We start from the raw sequence: 27,612 nt of genomic DNA on the forward strand, positions 1-27,612 counted from the left end.
TAATTTGAAAAAATGCTAGGTATTGCATTTCGGTAAAACAAACAGGACTTGTACAATTAATAGTAAGCCCCTGAGCAGTGTTGTAGAACAGAGAGTCCTAGGGATTCGGGTACATAATTCTTTGAAATTTGCGTCACAGGTAGATAGGGTGATTAAGAAGGCATTTAGCACACTTGCCTTCATTGCCCAGACCATTAAGTACAGAAGTTGGGAAGTCACGTCGAGATTGTACAGGACTCTTTTGGTCTCCCTGTTATAGGAAGGATGTTTTATTAAACTGGTGAGATTTAGAAAAGGTTTACCAGGATGTTGCCTGGAATGGAGGGTTTGAGATATAAAAATTGAAAGGCTGGGAAGTTTTTTCAGTGCAGCATAGGTTGAGGGGTGACCTTATTGAGGTTTATAAAATCATAAGGGGCATAATAAGGTGAATGACAAGGATCTTTTCTCTATGATGGGGGGAGTTCAAAACTGAGGGGGCATATTTTTAAGTTGGAAGGAGGAAGATTTAAAAAGGATATGGGGGCAACTTTTTTTTAGAGGTTGGTGCGTGTGTAGAATGAACTCCCGGAGAAAGTGGTGGATGCAGGTACGTTTACAACATTTAAAAGACATTTGGATAAGTTCATGAATAAGAAAGATTTAGAAAGATATGGGCTAAGCACAGGCAGGTGGGACTAATTTAGTTTGGGAATGTGGTTGGTGTGGTCTGGTTGAACTGAAGAGTCTGTTGCTATGCTGTATGACTCCATGACTGTGACTATTAATGAAGGAAATAGGGATTGATTTTGGAATAATATTCAGATCCTGTAGTTAAAACTTTTCTGAGTATGGCAATGAGAAATTTTAATACTTTCCTCTTTTGTTTGAATTATTTCTCAGGGATACTGCAGGCCAGGAACGATATCAGACTATCACAAAGCAGTACTACAGACGTGCCCAGGTGAGCTTCACATTACACTCTGCCATATTTGGGAAAGCAAATAAGGCAAGATGACACAATTGAGTTCAAAACTAATTGAAATGGAAAGCAAACAAGCTTCCTCCAGTGGTTCAGTGGCTGAACTGTTTGATCGATCTGTCATATCGTTACAAGTGGTTTTTATTTCTGGCTATGTTTTCATCACCTAAAATAAATGGTGTGACATTGACCATGCAAACCATAAGAGCCCAGGCTTGGGCCCACTGACTTTTAATCATGGCTGCAGTTGTGAGTGATTGAGGTAGCCTTCTGAGCATGGCTAGGAAGAGGAAAATTATACTGGAGATTCTGCCTTTTGCCTCAACCCAGTGACTGCACCTTGAAAGTGATAGCGCAGGGGTCAGATGATGCAATATTTTCCACTGTCAGGTAGTATGCAAAGATTTAAGAGTCCATTTTAGCCTGCCTAACAAGAGCAGTGCAGGGAGGGGTGAAGATCAGGGCCTGTTCACTCACCAGCCTGACAGCAAACTGTCGCCATTAGTATCACCTTAACTTTGCCAAATTTGAAGTCAGTTACAGCTCTCACTGCAGGAGGTCACTTGACTTTAAAAACAGGGTGGGCAAAGATATAAATAATGGCCTCTTAATGGTAAGAATCAAAGGGGTAGATCAACAGCAGCATTCGTCAACACGGAATGGACATTAAAATTCTAACTAACAAGGTTTTCATTGAACAGTGGGTGAATTCATTTCCTTGTAGTTCTGAGTCATGCAGATGAGGCACTAAACTGCTGTGTTCCCTCATACAGTGTAAGTGATCAGCCAAGACAAGAGTGAGCTGTTCAATAACTTGAAGGAGCAAAAAGTGGTCCAGTAATTCTGTGGTGACTGCTGCCAATGTCTGTGTGGTGTTTTGTTGCCATCACCTCCCACTGTCAGTCACCTGGTGAAAAGTACTTGTGAAGAATGGTCACTTAGGGGCTGCTGCCAAAGGGGCAAGCTACCTCAGAAAGTTCTACCCCTCTGCGAGGAAGTAAATTTGAATGTAGAAACATTAAGTACATTCCAGGATAAACAAAGTTCCAGGTAGTTAAGTTGCTACTGAATTTAGAAAGGTAAAAGCAATAACTGCAGATGCTGGAAACCAAATTCTGGATTAGTGGCGCTGGAAGAGCACAGCAGTTCAGGCAGCATCCAAGGAGCAGCGAAATGCTGCCTGAACTGCTGTGCTCTTCCAGCACCACTAATCCAGAACTGAATTTAGAAAGCCAATCCCAGCATCTGTCATAATTCACTATTGCACTTCAAGCAAAATGCTAATAAAATCATCAGATAAAATCATTATCTAACATTGTAGATTTAGACAAGTTAAATAGACTCTCGAGACATCAGTTGCAACCGCCTATAGTTTATGAGTTGCTTTAATTACCTTTGCTTTGTAGTATTTTTCAGCATTGGCCTTAAAGGTGCAGACTTCCTTGTAGCCTATAGCAATCCTTTCTCTAGATTATGACAGCAATCCACTTTGCTAATATGTATTATGGTTAAGGCTTGGTTACTAGGATAGGTGTAACCTGTTTTCCACTAACTCATATACTAAATAGGATTTATTGATTTTTATTTACAGGGAATTTTTCTGGTGTATGATATTACCAGTGAACGCTCCTTTCAGCATATTATGAAATGGGCCAGTGATGTTGATGAGGTAAGAGACAAAGTGACTGTGCATAATTTTATCTTTGAATAAACGTTAAGACTGTAGGAAAAGCATTATCTATGTTTAATTAGTTACAGTACTCACATTGTATTTCTTCATCACCCTCCCTACCCCAAGTATGCTCCTGAAGGTGTTCAGAAAATTCTCATAGCCAACAAAGCTGATGAGGAACAGAAAAGACAAGTGAGTGCTGAACAAGGTCGAAAAGTAAGTATTCACCATTATTTATGTTCCTATTCCATTCAATGTGTGTTCTACTTGTAACATCATTTATCTTTAGCTGATATTTCATCCCAAACCATTTTTTTGACAAAGAAACTAAAGAACCGAGGATGCTGGAAATTAGAAACAAAGATTGCTGGAAAAACTCAAGCAGGTCTAGCAGCATCTGTAGAGAGAAAGTGGAGTTAATATTTTGGGTTACGTAACCCTTCTTCAGAACAGTTCTGAGCTGCAGAAGAAACTGCTGGTTAAACTCAGCAGCTCGGAACTGTTCTGAAGAATGATTACTTGACACAAAATCAGAGTGGCGCTGGAAAAGTACAGCTGGTCAGGCAGCATCCGAGGAGCAGGAAAATCGACATTTCAGGCAAAAGCTCTTCATCAAGAAAGGCCCGAAACATCGATTTTCCTGCTCCTCGGATGCTGCCTGACCTGCTGTGCTTTTCCAGCACTACTCTATTCTTGACTGTAATCTCAAGCATCTGCAGTACCCACCTCTTCCTAGCTGACTTAACCCAAAATGTTAGCCCCACTTTCTCTCTACAGATGCTGCTAGACCTGCTTGAGCTTTTCCAACAGTTTCTGCTTTTTGTTTCATTTTTCTTGGCAGTTTATAGTCAGCAGTAATTTGCCTTGCACGCTCTGGGACAAGGTCAGAATGTAGGTCCCAAACTATTTCAGCTGGAACTGGAATCCTTTCACTTTACTCTGAACTAGCAATCTAGTCAGCAGTATTAACTGGCGCCTATCATCTGTAAAATAGAGGTTAGTATTATAACTGATAAATTTACATTCTTTGTACTTGGTGATATTGCCGTTTTTAAGGGAGGAACATGTCTAACATAAAAGCAGAAATACTCTGAAGACAGATTGAATGCTGCTGGACTCACTATTTGAAGACACCACACAATAAATTCCAACAAAGATTGAGTTTCCTATCCTGGTTTCTTTATCAGTGTGTGTAAAACACAATATCATCTGTGTTAGGTTGGGGTATCCAGGATTATAAAGCTATGGTATTGGAGTACAGTAACAAACTGTTCTGATTGAATGGTACAAAGGACAGAATAGCTTACACCTGTTCTGATATGTAACACCATAAATTAAGAATGTGCTGTATAACTTAGGAAGCACTATCTGGTTTTAAAAGTTCTATTAACACTTGCTTCCACAGCTAGCAAAAGAATATGGAATGGACTTCTTTGAAACAAGTGCCTGCACCAATTATAATATTAAAGAGGTCAGTGCAAGCATTACAATCACAGAAATGTAAATATTTGCAGCACAGAGAGAGGCAATTTGGCATGTTGTATCTTTTCCCATGCCCTCCCAGTGTAATCTAAAATTAATCTCACTATGTTACTTGCTTCCCAAGTCTCCCAACCACAACCCATCGGAAAGAAATTTCTCCTAAGCTTCTTATTGTCTGAGTAGCTGTTTTAAATTTACTAATCATTGCCAACCTTTTTTTCTGCTTCTGAGGCCAAGATGAGTCCACCTTGGTTATGTCAAATGAAGGAGCAGGCTCAAATGGGCTGAATTTCTAACTTTGCTCCTGGTATTTATGCACCTTGTAATTACAGTTCCCCATCCCTGATATTATTGTTGACAATGAACACTGAAAATCTAAACTTAATTGTGAATATTGAATGTAAAATATTAATATTTTGTAATTGAATGTATTAATTAAATTATCCATTAATTATATTGTCTGTAAGACTTTCTAAAGGAAAATATATAACAACACCACTTATAATAGAACCAAACATGTGTATAACATAGGAGATAGTTTGGCACGTTTGTTTATGCCAGTCTTTGTAAGCCATTGACCAGGTTATGAACTAGGCTTCGTGTACAGCAAGTAAGATGCCAATTATTTAATCCCCAATTATAACCTAGATAAACTCACATGACAATTCATTCTTTTACATTGATGTTATCTTTCAACAAAGTCACTCAAGTGACTTAGCACCCATAAATGAAAGCTTTTTTCAAGAATAAATATTGCTTTAGCAGAGAATTGTTTCCCCTCTCTCGTCCCTTGAATATTGCAGTGTGATTTTGTTTAATGTGCATGATGAAACATATATGTACATATGTAAGTTTTTTTCAGGTAAAAAGCACAAGTTGAATTGTTGCATTTGTAATCTTGTGGTATTTTGGCATGTTCTTATTCCACAGTCATTTACTAGACTGACAGAACTAGTGTTACAGGCCCACAAGAAGGAGTTAGATGGGCTTCGACTATCAACCCCTGATGAACTTAGTATTGCTGATTTAGAGGAGGATGACAGCAAAATCGAAGGGACGAGTAACTCACAGAAAGCTTGCTGGTGCTAGAAACAGAGCCAAACAAAATCCAGTTCAGCGGTCTGAATCATGCCTCAAGACCTGGTTGCCTGCTGTTACTTTGTGCCACCTTAAATATTCACACGAATCCTGCTTCTCTCTGGAGTTGGACTGATTCTTCCAGCTGATTCAAATAGGTGTTGTATTTTTGTCCCAGCTCTGTGGTTCAACCACGCCTTGGACCAGGCTTGTGTGCTGTGCATTTTGTACAGTTACTGTGCTGTAATTTGTGTTCAGGTGCTCAACTGATGGTTCAGTAGCCTGGTTTCTACAAGACTGCTGTTTCAGTATTTGTTTTCTATGTGGGCAGCCCTTCCAGACTTTGTGACACCATTGTTTTCGCAATTAGATACTTATCATTACAATTGCCCGGACTTCCCCTTTTTGTGTAATTAATACTTAGTTTCTTCAGTATGCTTTTAAAATATTTTTAGCCAAGCTCAATTAAAGTGCTCTGTTTGTCACCTTGCTGCTCAATTAAGAATTTTTGAACCCAGCATGATTATTTACATCTTGCTCTATTTAGAAATTCAACTTAAGCTTGAGGTTTTGACTCCTGGAACAGAACAATATTATTATGGACACTGTCAAAAGGTGATTTTATCAATTTCAATTTTTCTGTATCTTGAAACATTGTTGTGAAATAAGCATTATCTCTCTTGTGTATTCTAAGACTTGCACTGCCCTGTGAGGTTCATGATCTGAGTGATGCTTTTGATTGATTTGACATAATAGTTACAAAGCTGTGTTCAGTTTTACTTCTATTTTGTCATTTGATTCAAAACTATCCAATACTGACTAAATTGATAGATGATTGTTGCTTGGGGTAAGTAATGACTGATACACCTTTGTCTCATTCATCACAATTGACTGTGCCAGAAACAGAGAATTAAACTATTTTCTAAGTGACAAACTATGTAACTAGACCAGTATTCCATCCAAATTCCATTTCATTGCAAGTTTTACTTTACAGTTCTTGTGAAATTAATGATTTTTCTTTTGCACTTTAACATTTTGAATGAAGAATTACTATAAAAATGAGTAATTAGAATTTTCAAGGGTGAATATTCTATGCATTGAATTCTATAGTTATGATTGTTTGTGAATTCCTTTTTAATATCAGCATCACAAACTTCAAAGAACAATATCCCTTTTGCAGTAAAGTGACAGAGGTTAGATATGTTTTCAGTGGAAACAGACTGGTGTTGCAAAGAAAACAGCAAGAATTCCTGTTAAGTACTCGTAAATAAAATTGTATTCTCAGACATTGCATGTTTGAATGGTTAGTGCAGCATCATTTGGCTAAGAACCCAAATGAGGCATATCCTGTTTCAAATAAATTAGGATTTGGCTACTTCAGTGATATAGTATTGCAGTGTGGTGATGTTAACATTTCTTCATAACTGCGAATACTTTTGTTCAGTTCACAGCCTGTGTCAATTACTTTCCTCTCAGTGGTAGAATGCAACATCCATGATAAAGGTTGAAGTAATTATGTGATTTACAGAGATTTGAACCTGATGTTTTGAATATTTGTGCTTTTAGCTTTTTCCCTCTTGTAATCAAAGATTGTATGAACATAACGATTGCCCAATGTACTTCACTCTGCCTGGAAGAGTCAAATGAATGTGATATGCTGATTAAAGCATTTTAATTTTCTTAATTACTGTATTTGTGAAGGAAAACATAGAATTTGACTGAAATTAATTATAATTACCTGCTATTGAAAAACCATGATTTTATTCACAGATGTCTACAAATAAATTTCATCAAGGGTTTAATTGTGTTACTATGTCAATATACCAGAGTATTTGACTTAATATCACAACAGTTTTCAATCTTGGTCTGTCTATGAAAGCATCTTGCCATCTGTTCTTGTATATGAATTGTCTATTGAAATGCTCAGTCCAGATTAGAGTGGTGCTGGAAAAGCACCATGATGAAGGGCTTTTGCCCAAAACATCGATTTTCCTGCTCCTCGGATGCTGCCTGACCTGCTGTGCTTTTCCAGCACCACTCTAATCTAGACTCTGGTTTCCAGCATCTGCAGTCATTGTTTTTACCTTATTGAAATGCTCAATCTGTTTAACTCATTGCTAGAGTCTTACTGAAAAGTGCAGTGCTCAGAAATATTTGTGCATCTATTGACATCTGTACACTGAATTATACCACCACTTCATCTACACAATCCTTTAGTTCCATAAAAGATTTAAGTATTGGCTCGTGCTGCATGTGTTGAAACCTTAAATGACTCGCTCTCGTAGTTTCCTAATGATCTATCTCTGTTTGAACATTTGGTTAAAATGACATTATGCATGCTACATAATGTGTATACATTCTTGTGCAGAAAGCTGAACTGTTTCATTGTACAAGACAGCGTGACCCCTAAAAATTGTACTTAGAGTTGTAAATAGGGTGTATCAGTAATTCCACGCATAACAATTTCATTAAGAATTCCAGGGCTGAATGAATGGAAGAGATGTAACATCTAATTTTTGAGGCATGGAATAGAAAATGCAGACATTTTGCTGAACCAGTATAAAGCATTCGTTCAGCTCAATTGAATCTTGTATTTAGTTCTTCCATGGGAAAGATGTAAAAACTTTGGAAAGGATACACAAAAACCAATTTACTAGAATAGCTCCAGGGGATAAAGGAATACTTTTAGATGAATAGACTGGAAAAGTTGGGATAGAACAGAGCAGGTTATGAAAAAAAATGATTGCGATGTTTAAAATAATGTATGGTTTCAGACAGAATTAAAAAGAAACAGTTTCTGAACGTCGAAGGATTAGCAGCCAGGAGACACGCCTAAGATGATGCACCAGAGAACCTGAGGGGACAGGAGGAAAACCTTTCGAAACAATATGTAACCAGTTCGGATTTGTCATAAGGTAATAGGTGTGACTTCAGTAATAGTATCTGACAGAATGAATAAACGAAGGAAATAACATGCAGCAGAAAGTGACGGGGCCGAAGTGAAAAATTACTCCACTGAATGAGAAGATGACATTTGTCGCTGAAATCCATGGATTTTATCATAAACACTTGTGCAACTGTTGCCCTCTTTCCCCAAAACAGAGTTTACCTATAATGTGAATGCATTCAGAAAGACTCGTGTTCAGCGGAGCTTAGTTGTAAACGTGAACAAAATTGAACATTAACTTATTTGTTTTCCAGCAAAATATCTTGTTTCGTTCCAGACCAAATTTAATCAACGAAGTTGATTAAAAGCCTAGGCTTCAAATCAAGTGTACAATGCAGCTTTAGTCTGATTGTTTTGTTCTCTTATTAAATATTGATCCCTTTGGTGCCATTAGTCTGAATCAGAGAATTGCAGTGATACCTGAAGCGTGTAACCTAATTCCCCGCCCTTGCCGGTTAACGCCCAGTAAGTATAAAGACAGAAACCAATGGGAGATGAGTATTGTCGATTGCTTTAGTATTTTCACCGAGCTCAAAAATAACTAGTTGGTTCAGATCGACAAAAGACCCTTTAATTACTGCAAACAATTTTAATCAGTGCCCTAAACTGGAACACATGTTAACAGTCATCTAGAGTAACCACTTGTAGTCCCTGTTGACCGTATAGGTTATGTGTAAAAAGGTTGTTTCGATGACACTGGGGAACCTGTCCACATCAGATGTGGTAAATGGAAAGTGATGCATTAAGCGCCTTTGATTTAATCCATTTCTGATGACTGAACAAATATTGGCGGAACTGCCTTGTTAAAACTATTCTTTAGAAAGAATGACTTGAAATTCCCACTTATGTCTAAATCAAGCCCACAAAACTGCTGAGGCCATGTGTTAATTAAATTTGGAATTTCAATGTATTTTTTGGTTTCGGGTAGTCTTGGTTCTCGTACCTATATTCGCTTTTGCGGAAGTGTTAATTTACCGCACTTTTCACATGACGGTTGTGCAGACAAATAATCTGCCTCTTCCAAATTTGGTTTGTTTAAAACATGGCTAGTTATGATACATTCTTAGTCCCGCCTAACAGAGGAGTGTCAGATTTTGATTCTCGTGGGGAGTAGTCTAAAAATCCTCACCAGTATCTGAGGTCAGCCTGTTTCCTGCTATTCTAGATAATTAAGTGCTCCAACCTCTGGAAAGGGAGGGGCTAAATTTTCGCACAGTCATTGCTCAGGGACAGAACTCTTTGTAGTTGTGGTCAGGTGGCTGTTGGATGAGTGCTCTCCCTCAGCGAGTCTGCACTCAGTTGTTTTGTACCATGGCTCAGAGCATCAAGTCATTCTACGACCTCAGCGCCGTCACCCTGGCCGGGGAAAAGCTGGACTTCAACGTCTTCAGGGGCAGGGTGGTCCTGATCGAGAACGTGGCCTCTCTCTGAGGCACGACCACAAGGGATTTCACCCAGCTCAATGAGCTCCAGAGTCGACACCCGAACCGCTTCGTTGTGCTGGGTTTCCCTTGTAACCAATTCGGGCACCAGGTGAGAGTCCATAAACCAGCCGAGTTATGGTAACATATGCTACCAATTCCTCCCCTCCCCTCCCCTCCCCTCCTTTTAACGTAAAGTGAACTCGCTCGATTTAACCGAGACATTTTAGTGCAAACCTACTTATGTTCAAGTCAATGCTATTTTTAAACCCATGGTCACTTTCTCTGACTTCATTCAGTGGCTGTTCTGGGGGTTGGTTAATTGTGCACGTTCGAGCGGAAATTCTGAGCGCACCCTCGTGTTTTATTTAGTGCTCCTTTTTTTTACAAAAGGCATTGGGACTGGGGTTTCACTTCAACTATCACCATGGAAAATTACTGGAGCGGTTCTGAACGTGGTCTCATTAGCCTGGCGTCACCCTTTTTGGGGATCGGTGTCTGGGCCAGATAACCCTGTTCAGGGGAGTGGGGGGTTTGGAGCCTGGGTTTTTTTTGGTTCTGCACTATCTCCTCGATCTGGGCATAGCCTGCAACACCCAGACCAACCTATCGCCTTCCATGTTTAAAGAGTGCATTTAAAAGAATCTGTTAAATATTAAATCGTTACACTCCAAACGTTTTTCCTTTTGTACAGCGTAATCGCTAATGGCTGTTGCCCAAGTCCGTGATAGAATGTTTGTGGTTTTGTTTTACTGGAATGGAAATGTTTCTTCCCATGAACTTTTAACATTCATCTTGGAGGGAGAGAGTTGAATATCCTTTTAATGTATACAATGTTTCTTGACATTGGAACTTTTAGACTGGGAATAAATTACTTCACAAACTGAGGTCAGCAAAGTTGGAAATTTTAACCGGAGCACCCCCGAGGGGTGCACCCACGCAGACACGGGGAGAATGTGCAAACTCCACACAGTCGCCCGAGGCTGGAATCGAACCTGGAACCCTGGTGCTGAGGCAACAGTGCTAACCACTGAGCTCTGCTGAGCAACAATGTGGTTTAGATAGTGTTCACATCCCTCATACTGGATTAGTGGTGCTGGAAGAGCACAGCAGTTCAGGCAGCATCCAACGAGCAGCGAAATCGACGTTTCGGACAAAAGCCCTTCATCAGGCTTTTATTCCTGTTGAAGGGCTTTTGCCCGAAACGTCGATTTCGCTGCTCGTTGGATGCTGCCTGAACTGCTGTGCTCTTCCAGCACCACTAATCCAGTATTTGGTTTTCAGCATCTGCAGTCATTGTTTTTACCTCTTCACATCCCTCATGTCGTGTTTGGCCCTAATGAAATTTCAAACTTTTATTCATGCCATCACAAAGACCCATCGATTTTTTTTTAAACCTCTGTATCATCATTCCAACTTCACTCTTATCTCTGCTTATCAAGTAATAGCTATGCAGCATGGAAACAACTCTTTGGTCCAACATGTCAAGTTTAGGTTATTCTGAATTGATAGTTTAATTTGCCAGTATTTGGTTCATATCGCTCTAAACCCTTCCTAATCAAGTACCTATCCAGGGGCCTTTAAAATTATGTAATTGTACTTGCCTCTACCACCTCTGGCAGTTCTTTCCATGCATGCACCTCAGGTTTCTTTTCAATCTATCCCCTCTCTCCTTAAGCCTACAGCTTTTAGTTTCCCCCCCCCCCTCAAAAAGACCTTGGCTCTTTTCATGATCCATGCCCTTCATGATTTAGTAAACCCCTCAGGTCACCCCTCAGTCTCTGATGCTCCAGGGAAAAAAGCCCCAGTCTATTCAGCCTCTCCCTCTAGCTCAAACCCTCCAATCCTAGCAACATCTTTTGTAAAACTTTTCTGAACCTTGCTTGAAACCCTCCTGTGCTTCTGCTTCTGTTATTCGCCTTTACATTTGATAGTTTCAGCACCATTCTTAACTGGTCTCCCAAATACTAATCTAAATACAGTAAACTAGTTTGCCATGTCTTGGCTTGTAGTAAGTACCATTCCCTTTTCACCATCCTAGGAGGTATCTGCACTTTCCTATGTCTGACCTCTTGTGTCCCCAGTTTTAATTACTCCTCCATTAGTGACTATCTTGAGTTGCCTTGGTTCCAAACTAGTCTACATTCTGCAATCTCACTTTAAGATACTAATTATCACTTTGATCAAACTCTAATCATAGAATCAGAAATATTACAATGGTGCACAAGGAGGCTATTTCAACCCATTGTGCCTACACCAGTGCTATATCTAGTCTGGCTCTATTATGTAGTGCAATCCTCTTCCACATATCCCTTCTCATCCTCATTATCCAAAAATCTAGATAATGTTCTCTTATGCCTTCAAGTTCTGTCGTCTTGAACCACAGCAGACCATATGACATAAGTACACCTGCAGTGAAAAAGGAGGGAGTTCCTGAATGTGATCCAATGACTAATGGAGAATGACAATGTATTTTGAATGAGAATGGTGGGCAGCCTGGAGGGGAACTTGTAAATGATAACATTCCTGTGGTCCTATTTTCTTTGTTTTACCAGGCAATAGAGCTTGCAGTTATGGAAGGTGCTTTTGAAGTTATTTAATTACTTGTGGATGGAAGACCTTGCTGCTACTGTGCACTGATTTGAGCTATCAGGAGGGAATGAGTATTGATTAGCAAAACATCCACCACTTTCAATCAGTCTGCTTTGTCCTGGATTGTTAAGCCTCTTAAGTGCTGTTAGAGCTTTACCCTTCCAAGCAGGTAAAGAATATGCCATCAATCTCCTGACTTGTAGTCAAGAGGTTTATATCCACACAATTCCCAGATTCTGACCTGCTCTTGTAGCCAAAGTATTTGTGTAGCTAGTCCAGAGGGTGGTGGAATTTGGAACTCGCTGCCTTTTAGGGTGTTAGAGGCAGAAACCCTTAACATCTTAAGAAATATTTTTATGTGCACTTGCAATGTCAAAGCATGCAAGGTTATGGACAGTGTTAGAAAATGGGATTAGATTTGTTGTTCTTCATTGGCCCATTGGGTCTGCAACAAACAAAGTTTGTGTTATACACCCCTATGACTATGATTGGGCTTTGTATCCTACCTTGAGAAACATCTACTCAGTGGCTGAAGGTGTAAGTGTCATTGTGTATAATGCTAATGAACGAATTAAATTTGAAATTCATGTGTTATGCATTTTTGTTTGACTTTTTATAACTTTTTTTTAGGAAAACTGTCATAATGAAGAGATACTCAATTGTCTGAAGTATGTCCGTCCTGGTGGTGGTTTTGAGCCCAATTTCACCATGTTCCAGAAGGTCGATGTCAATGGTGCTGGCGCACACCCTGTCTTTGCATTTCTGAAGGAGAAGTTGCCCGTTCCTTCAGATGATGCTACATCCTTTATAAATGATCCCAAATTCATCATCTGGAGTCCAGTCAGCCGATCAGATATCGCTTGGAATTTTGAAAAGTTTCTTATTGGCCCTGAAGGGGAGCCTTTCAAACGCTACAGCAAAACATTCCAAACCATCCAGATTGAACCTGACATCAAAAGGCTTTTGAAAGTTATCAAATAAAGAATCCAAGTTTAGTGGAATAAGCAAGGAGGCAGAGTTATATTTCTTTACACTAATGGGAAAACTGCAATAACCTTTTTAGTTGACTTTTATCAATTCGGACTCTAAATTAAGTACAGAACTTGTTTGCCATGCACAAAAATTGGAGGTTGAGATATTTCATCCAATCATTTGAGCTCCTTGCATAGCTTCCTGTCTTCAAGATCAGTGCATGACTGATTTACTTTGTCTTCTACTAATTTTCATATTGGCTCACTACTTGAGCTGCTTCATTCTTTTCAAAAAACATCTTTAAATGCTGTTTGTTGCAACAAAAGCCTTTGTGTTCTCTCATCACATTAGCTAGTACAGCTTTTTCAAATGTTGAAAGAAAGGATAAATATCCTGTTGATCTCACTATCTAATCAACTAGAAAATTAATCTGATCAGTACCTGCCATAGTGAAGATAATCTGAGATTTTAGTTGATTGGACCTCCTGAATGTACTGGTTACTGAAAACCTCACCTATAAAGGAAAATAAAGCAGTTTTCCCAATGTAAGAGGGTAAATGTGCTTCCAATAAGTCAACCATTGCATACAATTTTGAAGTGTAAGTCGCCAGAAGTGCTGAGAATTTGCTTTTGTCCCAGTTTATGGATCTTAGAAATAGGTCTACTTCCTTTAGAAGTTTTTAAACAGTTCTTCTGTTCTTCAGAACTTTCTTAAATGAAGGCATCCTCCTAAATCCAATAAGGAAGCTGCCAGAAAAACCAAGGAAAGTTACTGAATTTTCAGGATGTTACTGTTTGAAATTTTTTTGGTGTGGACATTGTGTATGAGAAATGAATAATAAAGAATGTTTTGAAAATAAAACATGTTTGTTTCTTTTTGGTTCAGTTCCAGCAATTAAGAATGGACTCTTTCTCAAAATAAAAACAATTTGTTGATCACCTGACTGAAATTAATCAGTCACTTTGGTCATTCTGGATGAACAGGCCTCATGCTCTTAATTATTATTTGAACACTTGTTCCCTGAAACTATACTGTGTTCTTAAGACCTTCATCTGCAGCACAATAAATTCTTCATATATGTAATTAGTTGTCATATTTCACCTGGAATTAGATTAGCAGGAATGAAGGGAATTCCAAAGCCACAAAAAAAACATGGCCATACTATTTGCTGAATTGGCACATGTATCTCTAACCTTGCTGCTTCTATAAAAGATGATATGTATTTCCCAGTCTTAATTTGTTTTCACATCAAAACTAATCTTGTATTCCAGACAGCCAGTAACAGGTGTGAGCTATATTATGGAGAAAAAGTGAAACTTTCTGATGTAGACAAGTAAAACACTGTCCAATCAAGGTGGACAATTAAATAACCACAGATATACATCAGTGTTGAAGCTGATTGCCTTTATTTTGGAGAAAGGCTGAAGGACTTAAAATGAAAATTATTAATCTTAATTACTTAAACTATGGACAAGGAAACCAACAAGTCCTCTGATTTTTGTCATGTCTGATAAGTAATGGGTACTTTGAAAAGTACTTAGAATAAATCTTTGGCACAGTTTTGAATTATCAGGCTTATCACTAATATCAAAGAAATAGATGTGCAATAGATCAGTCAATATTAAAAAGTACAATGCAAACAACCAGAAACCGAACCAGTCATAAAGACTGTCACAGGGGCTCTTGTGGCACAAGTGATAGTGCTCCTACCTTGGGGAAAGGAAGCTTAGGTTCAAGTTCCAACTACTCCAGAGGTATGTCATAACTCTGCAACAAGTTGATTGAGAATGTCTAGAAATACTACAAGTGCCGGTCAGAGGTTAGGAGCCCTATAGCAAGTGATTCATCTCCTGACTCCCCAAAACCCGTACACCAGCACAAGATTGGTGAACAATGAAATACTCTCACTTGTCGAGGTGAGTGCAGCTCAACAACACAAAAAGTCTGGCCTGCACATGTTGTTTGACACTTACACCCATCTTACGGTGAGAAAGTGGAATCACTGATAATCCCATGCATCTCAATGGGGAAGGGTGTATTTAAGGGAGCAGTGACATTCAAGGTTGTGACATGTTCACTCAGCAGCTGTGTAATGGTCTGGATTGAAAGAGTGCATAGAATACTGTCTTTTGCAGACCTAAATGCTCCCACTGTGATCACACATAACAAGGCAATGTCGCAATCTCTGTGCACTTCAAAGCAATGTTTGAAGAGATGTGGATGAAGGAAAGGTCAAAAAGAACTTAATCAGGATTCATGTCAACCTGCTAATTCTCATGAGAGAATGGACAGCTGATGACTCATACATCATAGCCTCGTGGATAGGATTTATAGCCAAAAATAAGATTTGCAACATTTTGCTGCTGCTTTCTCGCCAATGTTGAGGCAGGGCAAGTTATGCACTACAGAAAACATTAGTGTGACTGAAGATTTTAAACTATTAAAAAAGGATACAAAATACAAAAAGTGAAAAGCAGCAAACCAATTAAACAGTTCATTTGCACAATGCAGGGGCTTGTCTGTCAGATTAACAAATTTAATGCACAATAATTCCAACAAAATCTCAGTCATCCGAGAATTAAGTAGCAATTAGGTTGTGCCTGGCCTCACAGTCCCTCGGAAATATCTTCATCCTGGACATTTTCTTGAAGCTCAGCCTGATCTTCATTTTCAGATGATTGGGGTATCTCCTCCATTTCTTCTGAATCTGGGACATTCTTCCCCCTCCCCACCTAAGCTTGAATATCTGGCACAATCCCACAAAATGTTCCTTCAATAGTCACAAATTCGCTGAACATTAAGGATCTTCAATCCTTTCCTGTTCATTGCCTTTACCAGTTGATGATGAAGTGCTCTCAAAGCGCTTTCCTGGGGTAAAGCAATGATGTAAGAGAATCCTAATGCCTTGCTTTTTGACTGGCATCATCAAACAGAAGGAGATGAAGAAGGATCCCTCTTAAAAGTGAGATCAGCAATATCTCAAATGCACATAAAAGTGAAAATTGACAGATGCCACAGTGGTCCAGGTTTCTCCCTGAAACAACCAGCTAGCAATAAAATACAGCAACAGGTACCTTGATGGCACTAAGAATGGATTTGCTCCCAGCTCCTATGAGCATAAATCCCTCTCTTCAGGATTTGGCGTAGGTCTGAGATGATGATCAGGACATCCTTCTGACAAAAGCTCTTGAACTCCTGCAACCATCTGATCTCACAACAGGACTCGACTGATCTACCTATAATCCTCACATTACTTCCACTGGAATGGAGGGACTGATAGTGATCAAATCCTCAGTCTGCAAGGGCACAGATCACAGAACCAACCATCTGACTGACTGAACTGAGACCAGCTCCTTGACTGATTGTGGTGATGCTCCCTGATTGATTGGAGTATACCTCCTTCTTCATGAAACAGTCATCCCCTTTGACTTTCACACATCATTACTTCCTTCAAAAGTATGTAATATGTTTACCACTTAAACTGCTGGCACATGCTGCAGTTCTGATGTTGATGCAACAGTGCTATACAGTGACATATCCACTGCCGCTCTGACTTAAACATGTACTCTTCAGCACTCTTCCACCAGTAGCTATTTTCCTGCTGTACTAACAAGCAGGCAAAACCACATGGGTTGCCTGCCTCTATCTGTGCTAAAAAACCTTCTGCACACCAGGCCATCTTCCAATTCATTTGGAGATCAAAGATGGACCGGGTCCAAAGAGACTCTATGTACAAAGACCGGTGCAATGGGGGGAAAAAACACGCCCAATGCCACCCTCACCCTGATGGCCACCTTTGTGTGTGGCTGCATCAAGCTGTGCGTGGATCCCCGGTACGCAAACACCAAGTGTCACTACGTACTGAGGTTCTACCTGTCCCCGGTGTTGCGAAGGATGGGCCTGGCCTCGCTGCTGCGGAACGCTTCGAGTAGTTGGACCGTTCCGTATCACCTGTCCTTCGTGGAGAAATTTATGAGGAAAAACACCTTTGACCACAAGTCCATCAGGAAGTGGTCAGCACGTAGCGTCCTTGAGACCCTTCGGGAAAAGGAGAGGGCGGATCCTGTCGAGCGGTTCCCTGAGCAGACTGTCAAAGCCATTTGGCAGAATGCCTCATCGCCAGAACTTTCCAACAAGCACCAAGACGTGGCTTGGCTGGTGGTGAGAAGGGCTCTGCCTGTGAGATCCTTTATGCACGCCCGGACTCTCTGCCGCACCGCACGCTGCCCTCAAAGTGGCTGCGGGGGGGACGAGACTGTCACACACCTCCTTCTGGAATGTGCCTATGCAAAGGAAGTCTGGAGAGGAATGCAGTGGTGCTTGTCGAGGTTTGTCCCGAGCAGCGCCGTGACGCGGGACTCCGTGCTCTACGGCCTGTTCCCCGGGACTCACACCGAGACGAACATTAACTGCGCCTGGAGGATCATCAACTCGGTGAAGGACGCTCTCTGGGCGGTCCGAAACCTGTTGATCTTCCAGCTGAAGGAGTTGGCCCCGACCGAGTGTTGCAGACTGGCACATTCCAAGGTCCAAGACTACGTGCTGAGGGACGCGCTGAAGCTTGGGGCAGCTGCCGCCAAGGCGCGGTGGGGAAAGACCACCGTGTAAGATCGGCCTGCCTAAAGAAGAACAGGGGGCCCATGCGGACGTTTTTTTGGGCTCTGCTGATGCCTCAGCCAAATGTATGTACAAGATTGAAAAATGCACAGACCTGTATATGACAATGATAAATTTGAATCTGTGTTTGTAAATGTGGACATATGTATGGCATGACCAAATGTACAGACCATCAAATCATTTTATGAATAAAGTATATTTTTGAAATTAAAAAAAATCTGTGCTAAAAAACCTTCTGCACGCAAAACCAGGCCAAGTCACAGAAAATACCTTGCTCCGAGTCAACACTTAAAATGGTGAGGAGATGTATAACATGCCTGGCTGCCCCTCAATGTAAAATGATCTGGTACAAGCAGACAAGTCCTGGCTGTTCCTCAGCTCCAAAGCACATGCTTCAAATCTTCAAGTCATGCCTGAGTTAATCCTCAAGCACATACTTTTATATTGTGAGGCTGGTGCTTTGTGGATGCCAGGTTGAGTGAATGAAGGGTTCAGGAAGAATGTGGCCATTGATCATGGAGGCAAATGAAGCAATTCCACTCATATGATATTGGCTGATCATCAACTCTGCACCCTATTCTCACTTTCTCCCCATACCCTTCGATTCCTTTAGTCCTAAGAACTATATCTAACTCTTTGTTGCAAACATTCAATGTTTTGGCCTCAACCACTTCCTGTGGCAGAGAATTCCACAGGCTCACGTGAACAAAGCTCTCCTTATCTCAGTCCTAACGGCCTATTCCATATCTTTAGATTGTGACTTTGGTTCTGGACTCTACGGTCACCAGGAAAAGCATTCCTGTGTTTACCCTATCTAGTCCTGTCAGAATTTTATAGGTTTCTATGAGATCCCCTTCATTATTTTAAACTCTAGTGAATATAATCCTAACCAATCCAGTCTCTCTTCATCTGTCAGTCCTGCCATCCCAGGAATCAGTCTGGTAAACCTTTGTTGCCTACCTCCATAGCCAGAACACCTTTCCTCAGGTAAGGAGTCCAAACCAGCACACAATACTCCATAATACTCACCAATGCCCTGTACAACTGTAGCAAGCCATCCCTGCTTTCTACTCAAATTCTCTGGTTAGGAAGGCCATCTACAGAACCTGCATGTTTACTTTCAGATACTGGTATATAGAACATCTAGGTTTTATGGCACCTCCCCCTTTCCTAATCTATCACTATTCAGATAATAATTTGCCTTCCAGTTTTTGCTACTAAAGTGGATAACTTCGCATTCCTCTGCAATGCATCTGCCCACTTAGTTATTTTGTCCAAATCACACTAAAGCATCTCTGTATCCTCCTCATAGTTTACCCTCCCAACCAGCTTTGGATCATCTGCAAACAAGAAGACATTACATGTAGCTCCTTCATATAAAAGATTAATATACAATAGCTGGGGTTTTCGCACCATTTCCTGCAGCATTCTATGAACCACAGACTGCCACTCCGGAAATAACCCATTTATTCCTGGTCTTTCTTTTCTGTCTGCCAACTAGTTATCTGACTAACCCCACACCATGCACAATTAATCTAACATTGTCTAGCAACCAACTTTCTCAACAAACATTTTTCTTTGAGGTGGTCAACGATGATAAAAAGAGAAAAAGCAGAATGGGCTTGGTGGAAAGGGCATGATGCACAATGAATCATTTCTTACAGTGAGAAAGTTATCCGTTAGGATATCCATTAGGAGGAACATAGGAACAGCAGCAGACCACTCAGCATTCAATGAGAACACAGGTGACAGAATAGCCCAGGCAAGGCATTCACAGAACTTTAAGACTTCAGATTTTAATGAGAAAGATGCATAAATTATATTGCTACTATATTGGAATACATTGAATGATTATCATTAATTCCATTGACTTTCTTTCAAGAAAACACTTTTGCATGGATATGGATACCTTTCTGGAAATGTTTGCAGAGGTTATCTAACCTACGACAGAAATCAGGTTACTAAAAACCTCTGATGTGGATTTACAGTGGACACGTTTGAGCAGTTTCCCTGCAGAATTTCATACCTTGCCATTATTTGACCTGTTTGGAAAAAGCCCAATGATAATAAGCACAGCCACCTCACAACAAAATTCGCCAGAGGCAAGAGGAAAGTAGAAAACCTTATTGTGCAAAAGATTGCTGAAGACTCTCATATATTTCAATGGCACCTTGACAGCCTTGCCCGTAGATATTGATAACTCCTTCGTTAAAATGGATGGTTCCCATTGTGTACTAATAGCAAGATAGCACATGACTGAAACACCCCAATGCTTATAAGCCCGTCTGTTTTTACAGATGAGAGGAACATCAAGACAGCCTGCAGAATGGAATACTAACAGCAGCTCTCTCTCTCAACAGTCTCTTCTCAATCTGAGACCCTATCGCAGTACATGTCAGAATATGTCAAAAGATAGAGAATTTTAAAATGTAGGGAACTAGAAGAGCCATATCACCTACCCAGGAAAAGGACAGATTGCAGTTTAAAAGAAACCACCTTTAGAAGAACAACCAGGTTACATTGACCACAAACCTATGTGAGTTTCAAGGTCACCAAAGGAAGCTTGGAATGTGTAATTCTTTTTACTTATGGACTTTAATGTTTATCTAACGATATCTCCTCCATCCTATAACATGTTCTGTTTTTTGTGTTCGTGTTTATGTTGAAGGATTAGTATAGGTTTTACCTTTTTAATAAGCATTATTAAGGAGAGAAAGCAAATTACTGCGGATGTTAGAATCTGAAACCAAAAGAGAAAATGCTGGAAAATCTCAGCAGGTCTGGCAGCATCTGTAAGGAGAGAAAAGAGCTGACGTTTCGAGTCTAACTGACCCTTTTTCAAAGCTAAAAAAAAGGGAGAACTAGGGAGGTATTTATACTAGGCTAAGAGAAGGTGAAAACAGGTAAAAACAATGACTGCAGATGCTGGAAACCAGATTTTGGATTAGTGGTGTTGGAAGAGCACAGCAGTTCAGGCAGCATCAGAGGAGCAGCGAAATCAACGTTTCAGGCAAAAGCCCTTCATCAGGAAGGTGAGGGAATTTGGGGGAGGGGCGCTGGGAGTGGAGGTTGGGTTGGTGGGGGGGTGTGGACCTGACGAGGGAGTTGGAGGTTGGTGGGGTGGAAGGTGAGGACCAGTGGCGTTCTGTCCTGGTGGTGATTGGAGGGGCGGGGTTCAAGGGCGGAGGTGCGGGAAGTGGAGGAGATGTGGTGGAGAGCATCATCGACCACGTCGGTGGGGAAATTGCGGTCTTTGAAGAAGGAGGCCATTTGTGTTGTTCGGTAGTGGCCACCCCACCAACCTCCAGATACATCTTATCATCCTCCGTCATTTCCGCCACGTACAAACAGACCCCACTCTCCTCTCCTCTCAGCGTTCCGGAGAGACCACTCCCTTCGCGACTCCCTCGTCAGGTCCACACCCCCCACCAACCCAACCTCCACTCCCGGCACCTTCCCCTGCAACTGCAAGAAGTTCACACACCTCCTCCCTCATCTCCCTCCAAGGCCCCAATGGATCCTTCCATATCCATCGCAAATTCACCTGCATCTCCACACACATCATTTACTGTATCCGCTGCACCCGATGTGGTCTCTTCTACATTGGGAAGACAGGCCGCCTACTTGCAGAACGTTTCAGAGAACACCTCTGGGACACCCGCACCAACCAACCCAACTGCCCAATGGCTGAACATTTTAACTCCCCCTCCCACTCCGCCAAGGACATGCAGGTCCTTGGCCTCCTCCATCGCCAGACCCTGACCACACGACACCTGGAGGAAGAGCACCTCATCTTCCGCTTAGGAACCCTCCAACCACACGGGATGAATGTAGGTTTCTTCAGCTTCCTCATTTCCCCTCCCCCCACCTTATCTTAGTCCCAACCCCCCGATTCAGCACCGCCCTCTTGACCTGCAATCTTCTTCCTGACCTCTCCGCCCCCACCCCCTCTCCGGCCTATTACCCCACCCTCACCTCCTTCCACCTATCATATTCCCAGCGCCCCTCCCCCAAATTCCCTCCCCCCTACCTTTTATCTCAGCCTGCTTGGCACACCAGCCTCATTCCTGAAGAAGGGCTTATGCCCAAAATGTCGATTCTCCTGCTCCTCGGATGCTGCCCGTCCTGCTGTGTTTTCTTAGTATAAATACCTCCCTATTTCTCCCTTTTTAAAAAAACTTTGACAAAGGGTCAGTTAGACTCAAAATGTCAGCTCTTTTCTCTCCTTACAGATACTGCCAGACCTGCTGAGATTTTCCAACATTTTCTCTTTTGGTTATTAAGGAGCAAGTTTACATTAGACTTTTTAAAAATTTGGTTAACTCAAGAGATCTTGTTTTATTTCTTTACAGATGCTCAAGTACAAATTGAATTATTTTTTAAAAAGTCTGTTATAACCTACTTCAGGAGTGAAAAGAGAAATTTACTCATTGATCAGGACTTGGCTGGAATAATGTACAAAATTATGCATGGTTCCCACCTTAAGTGATAAACAACAATTATGGCCATTATCATTTGGTAATTTTTATATCTCTCAGTCCATCCAAATAGAGATGGTTCAGTTCCCTTCATAGATTAATGAAATTTGAGCAGAGAAGGAAACAATTTAGCTTCTTGTGATATTGCTGTACCTCAATAACTACTTGAATCTGTTCCTTCAAAATGCCTTTTAAGTGGTAAATAGAGGAAAAAATGTATTTTAAACACCCCTAATGACAAGAAGAACTTGACTGATGGCTAAACCACACTATGACTAGAAGCCTGAGATGCAGAAATTTAAAGGAACATTACCAGCATTATCTGTCAAAAAAAGGCAGTTGCTTAACCAAGGGAAAATTATGGGTTACATTGAAATCAGCAGTAGGTTATAAATAAGAAACCATGAAACAGATGTTGCAAGTAACAGCTTTGCTCTGATCTCCACTACTTAGCTCAGTAGCTCGAATCATCTGCCTCTGTAGAAAGGCTCCTGCAGGCATAATGTTTGCTCCGAGGCGACTAGTGAAGTCACAGAACAGAGTCGGGCCAGCTGACCCTGGAAGCAGAGGAGATGCAGAGCTAGGCTCTGTTATTGTTCTACTCAGTAGCCTGGAACAGCTTTGACTGCTGCTCTCCAAGGAGTACACGAGAAGCTGCATACCCATAATAGAACCTTTGTGCTGCTGGCATATTGGTGCTTTGAAGGAAATACTGCAGCACCCCAACAGCTGGTCCCATCTATTCTACACAAAGGCAAACTAGGACTGTGGATGTGGCTGAGGAGAATGAAGACTCTGAGAATATTTTGAATCCCTCATCTGCTACTGCTTTCCAGACCCTCTGCCAGATCCCTCAGAAAATCACAAAATACATCTTAAAGTGCTTACAATACGGGTTGTGAAATAAACTTTACAGCTTATTTTACACAAAAGTTTGTTCACCTATCATCTTAAAGAGTTGTATTTTCATCTCATGCCTAAAGCTTAGATTTCAAAATCATTTATCTTCTAACTCCTTTATGATCACACCCTATCTTAACAACCTACTCCACAGTTCCATCCCTCATTTGTCCAGATCTTAATGACTATACGTTGCATCTATTTCAATAGCAAAGCCTTTCAGCATTTCTCTTCACACACCTTTCTCAATCTCAAAATCTCTTCAGAAATACCTTTATGGCAGTGGCTTTAATCACCTCACCAACTCTTTTCCCACTGAGAGTGCGTCCATGAAACACCTTGCTGCATTCATGACACTGGCTTAATGTAAATGGTTACTGTAAATTCCGGTTTAAAATATAAGTCTAACATAGAGACTTCCACATCTAACTCAAGAGCTGTCTCATACAACTATATTTTATTGATGGTTGAAATTACTAGATAAAAATATGGATCCAATAATTTCCTTGAAATTAATAATTCATTCCTTTTGTATGTCTGTCTTTGTTTTGAAGCCATATAATGTTACTGTGATGATATTACAATAACTACTCTTAAATTTCCACTTTTATATTGTAACCTCTCCACCCTCCCCTCAGCCTCAAATTATATGGGACAACTCGTGGCAAGAATGAAATAGCCTAATTATTATTGTCACTTTGACAGACATGCAAAAAGATACATAAAAACTATGCAACTGAAACAACTCTAAGCAGCTCTTTACTCCTTGTGCCAACAGTTATCAATGGTGAAATGACATATACTGGTTAAGCATTATTGGCAACTGAAGATACATTGCAAACAGGAACAATTTGCATTGATACCTTCAATGTAAAAATGTCACAAAGTGCTTTACAGTGCATTCCAACAAGATTATGGATGTTAAGCTAAAGGATATGTTAGTTAGAATGATCAAAGATGTGAGACTAAAGGAGGACCTTCAGCCATGATCAAAGACGTGAGACTAAAGGAAGATCTTCAGTCCAAAGATGTGCAAGTTAGATGGATTGGCCAAGCTAAGTTGCCCAGTGTCCAGGGATGTGAAGGCTAATGGATTAGCCATGACAAATGCAAGTTTACAGGGATAGGGTAAGACAGTTGGTGTGCACTTGATGGCCAAATGGCTTACTTCTACACTGTAGAGATTGTATGGTTCTAAGAAACAGGATGTGGAGAGGCTGATGGTTTAGCAAATCAATATAGGTCATTGGAGATGACCAATTCAGGGGTCTAGATGGAAGGCACACATGAAATCAGAGTTAGATAACTGGAGAGATATGGCATAATTGATGCATGGAGGAAGAACCCACTGTGTAAAGTTTGAGTTTATAGAGATGGGAGAACACAAAAGAATTTGGCACTAACTTGGAACAGGGCCTTGGAGTCCATCCTCTCCAGCATAAAACTGATGGCTGTTCTAGTTGTGTTGCTCTCCTTCATAGAAATGCTGCTGTCAAATTGCATTGATAAATAGTGCAGGTTAAATTTCCTTGGAAGTATTAAACAGGTTTGGTTAATGAGCTGATAACTTGCAGCTAGACAGCAACTTATACACACATTCTTAATCTAGCATCCTGCTGCTTGCACAACACATAAATGTATTATTTATTTATTTGCGGGACATGGGTATTGCTGGCTGGCCAGCATTTTTGCCCATCTCAAGCTGCCCTTGAAGATGGTAGTGAGCTGCCTTCTTGAACAGCTGCAGTCCACCTGCTGTAGGTTGCCATTGAGGGGTAGGGGTGGTGGGGGGGGGGAGATGGAGGGGGGAGGGGGGGGGGGGAGGGTAGAGGCGGTGTAGTTTCAGGACTTTGACCCAATGGCAGTGAAGGATCAGTGATATATTTCCAAGTCAGGATGGTGAGTGGCTTGGAGATGATGATATTCCCATGTATCTGCTGCCCTTATTTTTGAAATATATTTTTATTGAAAAATGGATTTTTTAACTGTTACAACTACAAGACAATACAATTCAAAACAATACAAAGAACAAACACCAAAAAATGTAAAAACCCAAAACTGCCCTCATGTACAAATGTATAAATATGTATTTAAAAAAACAAAAAAAAAGTAACTACTTAACTAAATAAATAACTAACAAAAAACAAATAAATAATAATAATACATCTCAGCAAAACACTAACTCCCAAATATTGAGAGCATTAATTTTTACCTATTCATATGTTCGCAGTTCCCCCTCTCTGGATATTGGACTCATAAAGCACAATCGTTACGGTGATATAAAAGCCCTTATTAGTGTGGCAGACGAATCTGTGTCCAGGTAGTCCAAAAGGGACAGCCATGTCTTACAGAAATTCTCAGTTTTGTGGTGTCCCATACTTGTAAGAAAATTCTAGGGGATATGCTCTATAACAATCTTACGCCAAACCAATAAGCCCGAGGGATTTTTGGACACCCAAGTTAACAAGATATTCTTTCTTGTTGAAGAAAGTGAAGATGTTAAAAAAGGTTTTTCTTATGCGCATCTGTAGGGAATACACTGGGCTGGTCAAGAAAAAGAGATCAGGTCCTTCTCCACCCTTACACCCAAACCTCTCTCCATTATACCTGTTACAGCGCTCCAGTATGTTTGAAGCCTACCACAGGACCAGAGACAATGGGTAAGAGTGCCCGCACCAACTTTACACTCGGGGCAGATTGAAGATACGAGGAGAAAGTGAGGACTGCAGATGCTGGAGATCAGAGCTGAAAATGTGTTGCTGGAAAAGCGCAGCAGGTCAGGCAGCATCCAAGGAACAGAATCGATGTTTCGGGCATAAGCCCTTCTTCAGGAATGAGGAAAGTGTGTCCAGCAGGCTAAGATAAAAGGTAGGGAGGAGGGACTTGGGGAAGGGGCATTGGGAATGCGATAGGTGGAGGGAGGTCAAGGTGAGGGTGATAGGGCGGAGAAGTCAGGAGGAAGATTGCAGGTTAGGAAGGCGGTGCTGAGTTCGAGGAATTTGACTGAGACAAGGTGGGGGGGGAAGGGAAATGAGGAAACTGGAGAAATCTGAGTTCATCCCTTGTGGTTGGAGGGTTCCCAGGCGGAAGATGAGGCGCTCTTCCTCCAACCGTCGTGTTGCCATGGTCTGGCGATGGAGGAGTCCAAGGACCTGCATGTCCTTGGTGGAGTGGGAGGGGGAGTTGAAGTGTTGGGCTACGGGGTGGTTGGGTTGATTGGTCCGGGTGTCCCAGAGGTGTTCTCTGAAACGTTCCGCAAGTAGGCAGCCTGTCTCCCCAATATAGAGGAGGCCACATCGGGTGCAGCGGATGCAATAGATGTGGTGTGTGGAGGTGCAGGTGAATTTGTGGCAGATATGGAAGTATCCCTTGGGGCCTTGGAGGGAGGTTAGGGGGGAGGTGTGGGCACAAGTTTTGCATTTCTTGCGGTTGCAGGGGAAGGTGCAGGGAGTGGAGGTTGGGTTGGTGGGGGGTGTGGATCTGACGAGTGAGTCACCGAGGGAGTGGTCTTTTCGGAACGTTGATAGGGGAGGGGAGGGAAATATGTCCCTGGTGGTGGGGTCCGTTTGGAGGCGGATGCCCGAAACGTCGATTCTCCTGTTCCTTGGATGCTGCCTGACCTGCTGCGCTTTTCCAGCAACACATTTTCAGCATGTTGAAGATACCCCTAGATTAAATTTTAACAAACGACCTGGAGCCAAGTGAACCTTGTGGAGAATCTTCAACTGTAAAGCATGGGTCCTATTGAAATTGATATCTTTCTTGCAGTTTCCCAAGTAACTTCCAATGCCTCGGAGAAGACCTCAACGCTAAGCTCTCTCTCAATCATCCTTAGCTTTAAACAACCGATCAAGAACTGGAGTGATTAATATGCTCAAATACATAAAAGCCCCCGTGACCACTTAAATGCGAATTGAGATTCACCCTCAAGACCAAGCACCTTCGTAAGACTGTGATTTTGTAAAATTAATCTTGCACCCCAAAAAGATGCCAAACGAGCTGATGCATTGTATCAGGCAAGGTAGTGAATCTGCTGGGTTTGACAAAAAATGAAGACACCATCCATGTACAACGAAATTGTATTTAATTTTGACCCCACTTCTGGAGCCAATATACTGGCATCCTTACGAATAGCCTCCATCAGCGGTTCAATCAGCAAGGTAAAAAGCAATGGCAAAAGGGGACAGCACTGTCGGCTGCCCCTAAAAATGCTAAAATTGCTTGATTGTACCCCATTGGTGATGACTGCAGCAAGAGGGTCTGCTGCCCTTATTGAAGCGGTCACGGGGTTGCAAGATGCTAAGTGAATTCTTGCTGTGCATCTTGTAAGTAGTATATACTATTCTGTGAGTGTGGAGGACATGGATGCTTGTGGATATGGCACCAATCATCCAGCATTTGTGCTGGATGGTGTTGAGCTTTTTGAGTGTTGTTGGAACTGCACCCTGACTTGTGTCTTGTAGTTGGTGGACAGGCCTTCGAGAGTCAGGTG

General features: G+C 41.3%; 2 protein-coding genes and 1 long non-coding RNA gene across 5 annotated transcripts in view; 2 read left to right on the forward strand and 1 right to left on the reverse strand.

Annotated features, from left to right (window-relative positions):
- rab15 (RAB15, member RAS oncogene family) overlaps positions 1–6,999 on the forward strand; it is a 157,999-nt gene extending 151,000 nt beyond the window's left edge. For both annotated transcript variants that reach the window (XM_072569150.1, XM_072569151.1), the window contains exons 3-7: positions 883–943; positions 2,553–2,630; positions 2,760–2,849; positions 4,039–4,104; positions 5,046–6,999. In XM_072569150.1, the coding sequence (XP_072425251.1) occupies positions 883–943; positions 2,553–2,630; positions 2,760–2,849; positions 4,039–4,104; positions 5,046–5,204 (454 nt within the window). In that variant the 3' untranslated portion in view covers positions 5,205–6,999. The remainder of the gene's footprint in view (positions 1–882; positions 944–2,552; positions 2,631–2,759; positions 2,850–4,038; positions 4,105–5,045) is intronic.
- LOC140476472 (uncharacterized) overlaps positions 1–24,607 on the reverse strand; it is a 69,189-nt gene extending 44,582 nt beyond the window's left edge. For both annotated transcript variants that reach the window (XR_011960489.1, XR_011960490.1), the window contains exon 1: positions 24,525–24,607. This is a non-coding gene — a long non-coding RNA (uncharacterized lncRNA). The remainder of the gene's footprint in view (positions 1–24,524) is intronic.
- gpx2 (glutathione peroxidase 2) lies at positions 9,325–13,986 on the forward strand. The gene is made up of 2 exons (XM_072569152.1): positions 9,325–9,672; positions 12,783–13,986. The coding sequence occupies exons 1-2, from the start codon at positions 9,406–9,408 to the stop codon at positions 13,131–13,133; spliced, it is 618 nt and encodes a 205-aa protein (XP_072425253.1). The 5' UTR covers positions 9,325–9,405; the 3' UTR covers positions 13,134–13,986.
- Positions 24,608–27,612: the final 3,005 nt, after the last annotated feature.

The sequence above is a fragment of the Chiloscyllium punctatum genome, chromosome 4 (genome assembly GCF_047496795.1).
Source record: "Chiloscyllium punctatum isolate Juve2018m chromosome 4, sChiPun1.3, whole genome shotgun sequence".
NCBI lineage: Eukaryota > Metazoa > Chordata > Chondrichthyes > Orectolobiformes > Hemiscylliidae > Chiloscyllium > Chiloscyllium punctatum.